Source organism: Ceratosolen solmsi, unplaced genomic scaffold, assembly GCF_000503995.2.
Source record: "Ceratosolen solmsi marchali unplaced genomic scaffold, CerSol_1.0 scaffold14, whole genome shotgun sequence".
In the NCBI taxonomy this organism is placed as follows: domain Eukaryota; kingdom Metazoa; phylum Arthropoda; class Insecta; order Hymenoptera; family Agaonidae; genus Ceratosolen; species Ceratosolen solmsi.
Window position 1 is genome coordinate 1943698 of NW_011948420.1, and position 14412 is coordinate 1958109.

General features: G+C 21.8%; 1 protein-coding gene across 1 annotated transcript; it reads left to right on the forward strand.

The window, feature by feature from the left end:
* Positions 1-1334: 1334 nt before the first annotated feature.
* Positions 1335-11654, forward strand: FucT6 (alpha-(1,6)-fucosyltransferase 8; the record flags this gene model as incomplete). Its single annotated transcript, XM_011497967.1, has 5 exons — positions 1335-1578; positions 2819-2998; positions 6462-6671; positions 10443-10524; positions 10620-11654. Coding segments are annotated over exons 1-5 (1749 nt in total), but the record flags the coding sequence as incomplete, so codon positions are not given.
* Between the last annotated feature and the right edge of the window lie 2758 nt (positions 11655-14412).

Sequence of the window (14412 nt, forward strand, 5' to 3'; positions counted from 1 at the left end):
ATTTAATATCTCACTATTTAAAGTAAGCTAAAACAACTTTGTTAGTGTAATTTTCGAAAGAATAAGTAAGAAAGAATAAAATTTTGTACATAAAATTAAAATTACTGTTAAGATTTATAATTAAAAAAAATTTTACTTATCTTATAAATACTTAGTGGAAATATAAAGCTTAAGTTATATAAAGTTAAATTAAGTTATAATTGCACAAAAAATGTTATTGTTAGATTATTTTCTCAACTACATTATAATTACATATATAAAAAAATTTTTTTTAAATACTAAGTGTATATAAAATATATATTCTTTTATCAATTTGTTTTAATTATTTTTTATTCACCTTCAAAATCACAAATTTTATTTTGGATTTACAATTTTAAAATCCTATTTATTTTTATATTATAATTTCTATATACATTTATTTATTCGTCTGATAATAACTCTAAAATATTCTGAAAGTCAAAATTTCTACTAAATGTATTATTAAATTATAATTTACTATATTTAATTATGATAACACTAGATTTTTTATATAATATATGTAGCATTGTTGTAAGCTAATTATTAAAAATTTATTTTGATTACTTTTTTTATTAAAAATTTTATTGTTATGTTTAATATAATTGTTGCAATATAAATTTCATTATTACCCTAGTTTATAATGTAAGTGTATGCAATAATTTTAGATTTTATATTTAAATTTTCAATAATTTCTTATGTACATTCAAAAATATTGTAGTAATGAGTAACAAGAAATTACTAATTTCTATATACAAGATATAATGTGCTAATTTCTATTTGTATCAATGCTATATTTTTCATTTTATTATATTGTTTATTTGTTTACAATTACTTATGCTAGAACTGTATATTGTTTTCATTTTATATAATATAAACTGTAAAGGATTTTGATAATAGTAGCATATTAGAATCGAATATTTATATTGTTTTCATTTTATACGATATAAACTGTAAACGATTTTGATAATTGTATCATATTAGAATTGAATAAAATCAATGAATAAACTACAAAAGCTCTATTTAGCCCACTGAAAACAGTATGAAACTGATTTTATTGAACCGTGAACATTATTTAGAAGGCACTTAAACATTTGAAAATCGAAAAACAATATAATAAATATTGAACCATATATTTTTTATCGTAGAGAGACGTAATCATAATTTATGATTACTTTTCACAAGCTATGATGTACATTTCCTTATATTTAATATTATTAAGCAAATGTATTCTAGTTATTATCTCTGATTATCTATTAACTAATCACTTTTATAATAATAATAATCATAACAAATTTAATTAATTTTGTTTCAGATAAGCATGACTTTATTCCGAAATAGTTATAATAGATGTAATTATTTAGGAAAAGTTAGTATTTTGTTGATTAGTGTATGGTTACTAACAATTATTTTATCAATAAATCATATGTTTAAAAATAATTCGATAAATTCATCTGATTATAATCCAGACTCCAAAGAAGATAGTGAACGATTATTGCACATGATTAATAATTTACACATGCTTAAAAAACAAAATAAGGCTCTTCGGAATATTATATTAGGGTAAGTATAAAATATTAAAGAAATTAATTGTAATAGCATTATTTCTAATGTCTTTGAAATTGATATTTATTAATTTCTTATGCCATAAAACATTAGAAAATCTATCAATAAATAAATAATAAAAATAATTCTTATTTCTCATACATTTTTTAAAAGTAATTATTTATAATTTTTAATTAATAAATTAAATATAAAGTACTTTTATTCTTTATTTTTGAAAATTTTAAAAATTATGATATGTACAAACGAGTATTCAGATTATAGCTTGTGAATAACAATAACAACCCAATTCTTTTTTGTTGCAATTTTCTTAATTTTAAAATATATTATAAGCTATAATTATGAATGCAATTAATTATATCTCCAGTTTTTTTTTTCAATTCATGGTAGAATATTAATTAAGTAATGCTATTAACAGTAATAGAGTTTCTTAATTATGTATAAAAATACATGTACATTGGCACATACACTTATAAGTAACTAAATATAATAATATTGCAAAGTATCGGCATCCTAAAATCGAATCGACAAATTTTCTGAATTAAAATGTATGTTCAAGCTATTATTTTTTATTAATGTATAGACACTGACATTAGAAAATTTCCTATATCATATTGTATATCTTTGTTCTATTACTCCTATCGTTATTAATATCATTAACTACTCGTAACGTTATCACCTACTCATAACTAATGATTCAATATTAATTTAATATTAATTACGTGAGTTTCGGTAGAAACGGCATCATAAATATGTCGCTAATTACATTTTTACACAAACTTTTAAGGCTGCTTATACAATTATTATGATTTTCAAATATATTATACAAAAAAAATCTTAATAAATCATAAAAGTTTTTTTGTCTCTCCCCTTTATATATCTTTTATATGATACATATTTTTATATATCGTTACGTCTCTCTATGTATATCTTTACGTATATCTTGTAATAAATCAAGGTAAGAATAATTCGCACCAAAATATTTTCCATTTTCATTTCTCGTAATAACAGGATTTAATGTACTTCTATCTTTGGGATAGTAAATGTTTACCGTAACTTTTTATTTTATTATGATGTCTATCATTCGTTTGCTTTCATTCCTCCATCCATCCTCCATTCTTTACTATACTCTACTCCTTTATAATCGTTGTAAATTAGTTAAATTGGAATCAGTTATATTTAATAATTATGTACACTTCTTAATTTTTTATGAAGTAATAATTTATATATATATTTCTAGAAGTAATTTTGGAGCTGCACAAGAAAGTTATTTAAAAACGGTTCCTAATAAAATACAAACAAATTCTGTTAATCGTGATTTAATTAAGCGACAAGATGATATTAATAAGAAATATTTTGAACCAACATTAAAATACGAAGAAATTCGACGAAAGATCAGAAACGATGTTCAGGAAATGTGGTAAGTACAATTTATAGCACAATTTTTTTGTTGCAACTAAAAAAAATTGTGTCATGGCATTATATATATTTAAGTAAGAGGTATAAAATAAAAAATGCTATGTTTATTTAAATAAAATATTAAAATTATTATTGGCTATTGTAAATTCTAATTTTAAATATAAATGTAGTGAATATAACTTGAATAGCAGTACATATTATAATATTGAATTTGTTAGTTTCATATATTAAAGTCTATACTACTAATCAAAATAATGCATAAACTAAAAAAATATTCTAATATTTTTATCAAGGATATTTTCGATTCTTTAAGATTTTTTTTTTTTTGGGTTATTAGGATCATTAGGAATATTATATTTAAGCTTCTTCTCAGAAAGTAAAATTTTACATAAAAAGTGAATCGAATCGCTATATAATAATGTAAAATATATAATTAACGTGAGTGAATTTTTTTTTTGTAAATTAAAGTAAGGTAAATTTGCTATTATTTTATAAATTAATGAAAATATTAATTAGAGTTCTTTCTTCAATGAACAGAACAGAATTATATATATATATATATATATATATATATATATATATATCTTTTCTTTTGTTCATTCATTTGGAATTTATTATTGTCTTCAATGAGAACAACATATAAAGTGGACATATATTTTGATAGTATAACTCAAATTTACAATTGAAATTTAACATAGTATTAAAAATTTGTATATAAAACAATTTAAAGGATTGTAGCAAAAAAAATCATTAAATATTATTTCATATTGTCAGAAATTTTTATTACTAGCAGAAAACTAATTTTTTAATTATATTAATAGTTTATTTCCAATTGAAAAAGCAAAACGATATTGTGGATTCATTGTCTAATTTTTTTAATAATCTAAAAATATGTTAGATTATCTATTTTTCATGTTAGATTATTCTATTAATATATGCGAAAATATAATTTTAGTAATATATATAAAGTTTATTTGTAATTTTTAATTTTTATAAGAGTTGTTAAAATTATAAATATATATTGTTGATATTATAATAAATATGTATTATAAGTTTTGTATTTATTCTTTAGTTTGAATTACTCAAAATTAAAGCGTGGTTCGTTATAGAATTTTGAAAGTTAAATTAAAAAAATGCTTAATTTACAGTCATAAAATTTATAATGAAGTACTTTTAATAAAAAAAATTTTTAATTGAAAATTGCTCTTTATTTAATTATTTACGACCACTAATATTTAATTTGTAATTAATTTAACAAACGCGATTTATGTGCCCATGAGTACTATGTAAATGTGACTTACTCAAATATGTAACTGAAGAAAAACTGTGAAGATATACTAATAAGGCGACATAATGGGGATAGATTTTTAAAATATCTAAAAAGGAAGAATATGTCAAAAAATCAAAGAAAAAAAGTTCAATGATTGCGTATTTTTAAATGACAGATGAATGATGAGTAAAAATCCTTGAACCACTGTTCTGTTTTGGTATTCACCGCACCGTATAATATAATACATTTACGATTTGAGCTTTGTGGCATAAAGTTATACACTTGGTATAAGAAAAACTGTGTGAGTTGAAAGTCAAAGTTTACGTTTCATATATACTAAAAGCGTATGTTAGCATACTATCGTCCCAACCTCCCTAAATTATCAGCTATTTATCAGTTGTTCGTATATAAGCAAAGTTATTGTTAAGTATTGTGTTTATACAAAATGTTTACCCATATAGCGTAATACCTTACAATACGTACTTGCACTGTACCTGTGCTCAATAATAATTATACATTTGTAATACATACTTACCATTTGTTTGGCACTTCTACCATTATATGCTAGATACACTATAATCTATATAATATTTATAAATATCTATGCATACAAATCTTAAAAAAACATAATATATCATCGAAAAATTTGTAAATAGTTTTGAATTATTATTATTGATTTATATATTGTATTGGATATTACTATGCTATTTTTATAATTAGGTAACAATAATAGTTTCTTCTAATTGTTATTTAAAGAAGTTAATCTCATGATGCAGATAATCAATTATCTACTTCTTATTGATTTCTTAGTGAATATGAATTTTAATTTTCTATTTCTTCTTCAAACTCGTAAGCTATTCTTAAAACAAATTATTTTATAATAGAAGAAGTGATATAAGCAATAAAAACTTTTGTAAGGTATTTGCATTATCACAAAGAAAATGATATCCCAAACACTAGGTTTATTATATACATCAAAGTTAAATAGTATTAATTTTACTTCACAAATATATCGAAATTATAAAATATACGTACAAAATTAATAATTTGTAACTTGATTTTCAATATTATATAAATAACAATTTATATAACTATATGATATATATGCTATAACTATAGCACAAAAAATTTATATAAATTTAGTATAAAAATGTATAAAAATGTTCAAGAATTCATCAAATTGTTAAATATAAAATTAAATACTCATTAAAAGTTTTAACAACAAAATACTATCGAGGCATTATGAAATATTCGCAAATAATAAAGCGTTCGTTAATAACTTCTAATATTCAAATGTAAATATATAATATATCCATTAAAGCAATCGCTTTTTTTATACTAAGTAACCTTTTAATTTTTCATATTTATTATTTATATATTAAAATTTCATTTCATGTACTTTATATAATAAATAATAACAAAAAAACAATTATAAAATTATATAAACTTAATAAATATAAGGAAAAAATAATACAAGCTTTCTCTTTTATCAGTTATTACAATAGTTTCAAAACATTTTTTAAATATAATTAAGATCTATAATAAAAGTGAGATTAATGAACATCAATAGCTATAACCGCAACACTACTAAAACTCAATATAAAAATATGCTTAAAAATAACAGTAAGAATCATGATTCAAGGCTGAAAAAAAACAAATCGATTCTATACTTCCATATGTATTATTAGCAGATTAAGAGAAGTCATCATGAAAACTACCATTTGGAAGTGATATCTTGCATTATCCTTTTGAGATATTACACATAAGTAGACAATAAAAGTAGTGATCGAAAATGGAGAAATTAGTAACTACAAAATTATATAATCGATTTATCAATCTAAATAATCAAAAAAGAAAAAATAATTAAATATAACCTCCCAAGTTAAATTCAACAACCCAAACAGTTATTATTAGCTACATACTCTAAACCTTTAATCTACTTCGATAATAATTGAGCATCTTAAACATAGTGGTTATATTTAACAAATCATAAATTTAACAAAATATTTAGTTGCTTCAAATTAGCGTAAGTATTATATCCTTTAAGATATTTATGTAAAAATATACGATATATAATATTTTCTATAGAATATTTGTATTCAGATAATTCAATATAAAGAACAAATTAAATAATTTATAAATATTATACTAAAATCAACTTACATAAATTAATCAAATTTTGTCATTATTTTAGGTATTTTATTAATGCAGAATTAAATAAAATCAAGAAAAATACACAAAGCCATAATTTGAAAAATGATATTGAAACAATGATAGATCATTTTAACGATTATAAAAAATCCTTAGCAATTAATGTAGATAAGTTATCTAATATAGATGGATATGCAAAGTGGCGTGAAAAAGAATCTTTTGAAATATCTGAATTAGTTCAAAAACGCTTCAGGTATGTTTTCAAGGGCTTGTAAAAGCTACAAATAATGTATAGTTATTGAGAATATAAACAAATTAAATCATTTTATTACCAAAAAATTAATTTTTGTAATTATATATTTATAAGATATATATATATATACAAATTTTATTGAAAATTTGACAAAGATAAAATGAAAATTTTCTATTGACAACTAATACCATATATAAACAATTGAAAATAATAAATGAATATTTATTATATTTCTTTTTAAATTCTTTTTATGTACAATATAGAATGTTATGTTAAATTTTGATTTACAATACACATATAATTTTATTTTATTTTTTTCAAAAATTACTATAAAGTTTTTCTGACGATTTTATCAATTCGTAATAATTATTCGTTTTGAGATATAAAATTATATAATACAGATATTTAGAATACTAGTATTTTTACAAATTATTGTATTTGTGAATTTCTTAATGGCATAGATATGTTTTTATTAGATTATACAATTCTAAATTTTTTATTAAATTTTTATACATGAATAATATATTTTGTAACAATTTTAAAAAATAATGAAATACTATTGCACGAATTTTATGTTTCTACAAGTAACTGAAAAAATATAGTTTGAAAGAATTCAAACAGATTGATATATGTGTAAAGAATTTACCTATACAACATATTACAAAACAATATATCATTATCATATAAATTAGAAAAAAGTAGTTAAGCTTCATGAATTTTAATCTTTTTATTGCATTAACACGTGAAGATATCATAAATAAATTAATAAAAAAAATATATTAGTAGAAATTATTTCCTTGAAGAATGAGATTAAAATAGATGACTCGATTAATATGTACCAAATAGTTGAAAGATGATTTTTTCATTCTTCAAAATTGAAGAATGCAATTGATTAATTATAATTAAAAACTTATTTAAGTTTAAAAACCATTAATATTGATTTGAACAAACCCAATATTTAATATTAATGGAGTTTAAAATTACTTTTACAAAAGAAGTCATTAATTTATTAATTTTTGCTGAAGAACATTACAATAATATAATATAAAATGCAGTTTAATCAATTATAATTTAAAGAAGACAATTATACTTTCAAGGGAAAAAATATTAGAAAATATATGTTAGAATCTTTAAAGCAAATTATTTTGGTTATGTATAACTGTATAACTGAAAGTTTTCTTGTTCATAATAAAATTTATGTAAAAATAAAGTATATAGTTCACTATTTTAGATGATTCAAAGTGGGATTACATATATGGATTTGCATTTTACAAGTTGCAGATATTAAATCTAGAATTCGATGTTATAAATGTTAAAGCATTGGATATAAATTACACTTGTAATATGATCCATAAAGTAATGCGTTATATAATAGAGATGTGGATCTTGAAGATTCTTAATCTATATTTAATGTTAAATAAATAAACTATATTATAGCATATAATACAGAATATTGATTTAAAATATTAGTGATAAAATAATAAAAATGCTAAACAATAAAATTGAAAGTATATGTGATAAAAATATTTACAAATTTACGTAGTTTTCATATACATGCTTATTTAAAAAATAAATTAATATTACCCATAAGATTCATAAATTAAATCTAACAAAATGTTAGAAAATTTAGTATCGGAACATGAAACGAACATTGAAACTATGGATTATCAGTCATATTAATCTAACATCATTAAATTCAATTTTATCAAAATAAATATTTTCTGTAATATGAATCAGTCTATTGCAGATCTGAATTCCTTGTATATTAGCTTTAAATTTTATAGCAGAATGGACAATTTTATTGAGATATTTGAATTATTCTCATAACAAACATCGCTTAGTAAAGAAATGATTGACAATAAGACTTCTATAATCTGATACTGATAGTAACTATTTTATATTCCTTTAATCTCAGTGTTAATATATATCAAAAATATCCAAAGTAGTTTTATTATAAAAACAGATGGTGATACTGGTTTATTTAATGGCCTTCAACATTGTTTGCTCGTTATAGTTATTACTCAATACGATCTGTTTCAAATTCAAAGATAATATTCATTTAAGAATATATTCTGAATCTCTTAAATGCTTATTAAATTATTGAGTACATTCACATCTAAATAAAGAATATTTTTTAAATAAAATGAATATTCAACTAAATACATTGATCCACTAAGTCAGTGTTCTGTGATTTCATACAAAGAATAATTTTTCAGAACTTAACATGATATTTGATAATAAGGGTCATTATTAAGTATTATTTAAAAATAGAGTTTATATACTTCAGAAAAATATTGGGAAAGATGGAACTCTTCAATTACAGAAGTCCGAGATATTTTGAATTCATCACTTAATACAGTTACTTACCAGCTACTTTATCTGTCAATATACATATGAGCATTTAAAAGATGTGTAAAGAATTTCTTAATAGCTTCTAATATTGGATTAAGGTATCGAATTCCTTATCTCTTATTTTAGAATCTTTTAAAATATTGAAGATAATTCAAATAAATAACTGTTTTCAGCCTGCCAGCTCATCTAAGACCAATCATATAAGGATCATATCAATGTAGTTACTATTTTGGTACTTATATCGTAGATTATTAAAAATTCTATAGTAAAAAATAGCTCGTACTTCTCTTCTACTTTGAACGGAGATAAAAATTATAATAATAAAAAGGAAATAAAGTCTATAGAAGATACTATGACATGATTTAATACGAAGTCAAAGTTTTCTACACCAACTGATCTAGCATCACCAATATCATAAAAGGTTCAACACGAAGTCTCAACAAAATGTTTATCGGTATAATTGATTTCTTGTCAATAGCATTGTTCGCGAATATAACTCAAATGATTGTAATCTGTGCAGTAATATGAATTTTAGTATCTAAAAAAATAATTCTATTGCTTTTATAAGAGATTTTGAATTTTTCGTTATTTAGTAGATTATTACTTAAGATTTTTTGATGACAGATATTGTATCAACGTTGTAATACTTTTGAAATTTCTGCATTCTGCAACCTACAATTAATACGATTAATTGTGTAGCCTTTAATTAATTTTTTTTTTCATATTGTGTCGTGTTTATTTATACTTCAAAATGACTATATATTCAAACAATAAATGCAATATTATTTTGTGCCGAAATTGATGTTATGTGTGCAATCATTAGTAAAGAATGTTTGTAATTATTTCAAATATCTTGACTAAAGTCGAAACTGCTCCTCGCTTCTCACTCATTAGTTATAATAGTATTTCAAAATAGTGCCTTTTTACTTTCATTGTTATAAAAAACACATTAGATACAAGTGATCGAAGATAATTATTTAAGTAGATTTAATGAAAATTAATAATTTATTCATTTTAATCAAAACGGAAATTTTAAATATCAATTTTGTGTAATATATATTATTCACTTTTACATGTGCTACTTTCACAGAAATTTATTTATTTTTTAATTTGTTTTTTACTGATTGATTAATTCCATAATTTCTACTAAACTGAAGATTTCTTAGCTGCATTCATTTACAAATTTGTAGAACGAATTTGTAACCTAAACAACTATATATTATTAATTTTTTAATATTTTTTTAAATTATACAAAAATGGTCAAATAATTATTTATGAGATATTTTCTATCTCAAAGGATAAGTACTTAAATCTTCGCATATAAAGCATTGCATAATTTATTACATTTATTTTGATTAAGTTTTATTTCAGTTTTTGTATTTCTATTTTTTTATAATTAATTAAATATTATTTACACAGCTATCTACAAAATCCTCAAAACTGTAGCAGTGCAAAAAAGTTAATATGCAATATAAATAAAGGATGTGGTTTCGGTTGCCAGGTAATATATCAAAGTATTTTTTAATACAAATAAAAATTTAAAGTATAAAAAAAAACTAGAATAATTTAGTAGTGTAAATAATTTTTTATTTACAGATACATCATTTGGTATATTGTTTTCTCGTAGCCTATGGAACCGAAAGAACACTTATATTAAAATCAAAGGGATGGAGATATCAAAAAGAAGGTTGGGAATCTGTATTTAAACCACTTAGTGATACGTGTCTTTCTGACAGTGGCGAAACTCATGCAAATTGGCCTGGTGATCAATCAAAACAAGTTATTACATTACCTATCGTAGATAATGTATATCCAAAACCTATATTTCAACCTCCAAGTGTACCTGCTGATTTAGCTCAAAGACTTCAGAAAATTCATGGATATCCACTCGTTTGGTGGGTGGGTCAAGTTTTGAAATATCTAATGAGGCCAAATGAAAGTACGAAAATATTGTTAGAAAATAAAAAACAAAAGATAAAATTTAATAATCCTATTGTTGGTATACATATACGTAGAACAGATAAAGTAGGTACTGAAGCTGCTTTTCATGATATAGATGAATATATGCTTAAAGTTCAGCAATATTTTGATAGTTTAGAAACAAAGCCCGAAATAAAACGAATTTTTTTAGCGAGTGATGATCCGAAAGTGATCATTACTGCCAAAAAACGGTATCTAGAGTATGAAATTATAGCAGATACAGATATAGCGCAAACAGCTTCGGTATCTCGTCGTTATTCTAATTTATCCCTACAAGGAATAATAATAGATATTCATTTTCTTTCCTTGTGTGATTATTTAGTATGTACGTTTAGTTCTCAAGTATGTCGCGTTGCTTATGAATTAATGCAAACCCAATATCTAGATGCCTCTAATAGATTTGCTTCGTTAGATGATATATATTATTATGGAGGTCAAAATCCACATCCTCAAATTGTTATATTAGACCATATACCGAAAAGGGAAGGAGAAATAGAATTAAGAATTAATGATGAAATAGAAGTATATGGAAATCATTGGGATGGATATTCAAAAGGAAGAAACTTGAGAACTAGCATAACAGGATTATTTCCTAGTTTCAAAGTTAAAAATTGTATAAAATCAGTGGATTTTCCAAAATATCAAGCTTTATCTTTAATAGAAAATTAATTGAAAATTTTCCTAATAATTTTTATAAACTATATATATTTTAAAATTCATATATGCTCGTTAACATTTATTTATTTTTTAAGATATGACATTAAAAATAATGTAGATAAATTAATAAATATTTCGGATGTAAAAAGGTATTTTGCAGAATTAAAAATACATACTTTACATATTCTTGAATTGTTAAATTAACAAAGTAAAATAAATTTTGATTTGTTTAAATATTTATCGATTACAATAGCGTAATTTCTTATACAACCATTTAATGAATAATTACAATTGTTTATGTTGAGTTTAATTTTAAAAAACTTACTACGTAGGCCTTAAATTTAACATTTGCAAATATACACATTTCCATATGTAAAAATATATTAATGATTCCTAAATTGTATAGATAACTGACAATATAATGATTTATATTATTAAAACAATTTTTCAAGATTTACGTTATTTAAAAAGTGTTAATATGTCAATATTTATTTCTAATGTAAAAACTATATATATTATATGTTATACTCAGAATCGTACATAATTTCAGGTATATTGACAAAGTCCTAAAATTGTAAAATTATGCTTTACAGTGCTATAAAACAAATTAAAATCTTTTTGTAATTCAATATAAATATGTATATTGTAATTGAATTTTTTTGTGCTTAGTTAATAAAAGATCATTAGCAAATATTCCCAAATACAATATTTAAACTAAATATCGATACATTTATATATTTGCCATCTTATAATATTAGATTCAATAATGTTGGCATTTTTTTCATTTACAACAATACAAATTATTTGCTAGTTTCGTTATACTTTCTGCTATCTAAGGAGCTGTTCATACAGGATTTATTAGAAAAACAAGATTGGTTTTAGAGATAAATCTTTTTTCATTTAAAGGCAGGAAATTACGCAGCGTCTATGCTTATCTTCATTTTAGTTTCTTAAACAATAACTAATTTCTATCATAAATTCTCGCTTCGGGGATGCAATTAATCTTATTTAGATTGGCAGCTTCGAAGGAAAATTATTCACAAATAGCCTTTGGAATTCAAGTCTGGAGTCAATCAATTGCAATGGAGATGGCCAATTATTTGTAAGAATATGGTAAAATCTTAACAGCGTTGGACTGATATGCATAATGTACGAAAGCAGTTATACGTAATTATTTTCTTCTTTTAAAGTTATAATTGGAATAGATGATATATAAACTCTTATAAATTATGCATAGAAATGGAAATCAAGATACATAGAGATGATGATCAAATTGTCAAATTATCCAAACAGTTCGAAGGAAAGTACTATGGAGGAAGTTATGAAATACCCATAAAAATTTAATATAGATTTGAAAAGAAACATGCTTTGTTAGAAAACCTGATTGAATAAATTAATTAATATTGAAAGTTAACGTCAGAAATATAAATATAATACTAAGGTTAAAATTTTTTTTACTGTTATTAATATTCTATCTTTGTTTGTTATTTGTTTATAACTATTTGGAACTTGAAAGATCTTTAGTAAGTAACATAATAATTACCTTTATAATGTGGATAGTCTAAAGAAAATTGATTAAAATACTATTTAAATTTGCAGATCAAAATATTAGTCTAAAATCTCAATCTGTTTCAATATTAATAATTATTAATTTCATTGATTTACCACTAATTTTTCATAACTTCAAATAATTGTATGTAGTTATTAAAAAATAATAATTAATGAACAACATAAATGGAAAATAATATAGAATTAAAAGATAATAAAATAAATAATTGTATTGATCCTGTAGTAATAAGCAATATCTTTTTCCAGGAGAGAGGATTCCTGATACTTAAGTATTATTCATTGTTATGTATGAACAAATACAAGCAATAAACACGGTCTAAACATTGTCAATAAAAACAGGCTGCGGTAAAAGACACTTCAACTTTTTGGCAATAAAGGAATTATTAAAAAAAATTGATATTTACAATTCAATTAATACTATATTATAATTATAATTTATAATAATGTGATATATTAAAATATTTCTTAAATATTGGAATAGCATTTAAAAACTGTATATAAAATGAAATTGTACAGTCATTAACATAGAGTATAAGAAGTGCAATATAATGAAATCGAAAGAATATATTAAATGGAAATATTTAAAGATGTATCAATATATCGATATACATTTTACTAATTAACTTAATCGTTATCATGGTATTACAAAAATATCTCAATAACTAAATTAGGAAATTTTCATGCATTCAAGGAACAAATGTAATCATGATTTTACTAGTTAAGAATACAAAGTAGTAATAAATATTAATATTTTAAGTTATTTAATTGACTAAGAGAAAATTATCAATATACTGCATATAGCACATACGAATTTTGGTTGTCATAAAAATTATTTTAAAAATAAAACATTAAAATTTTTATTAAAATATCTTTGAACTATTGTACGATCTAACTTATCAAATAATTTATTTATAGATTTTAACATTTAGATCTATCACATGTAATTGTGATCAATTTTAAGTTTTATAGGGCAAAAAATAAATTACTTATCGTACAAAATTGATTTGAATTCCAATTGATGACAAAAAATGTAAACTTAAATAAAAGAGCATTGTAGTATCACAATCAAATTTTCAGTATTTAATATTTGTCTATTCATAATTTTTTATATCTACAAAAAAAATTATATAAATACTTTACAGTTTATAATGAATTATACATATATATAATTATAAGTAATGAC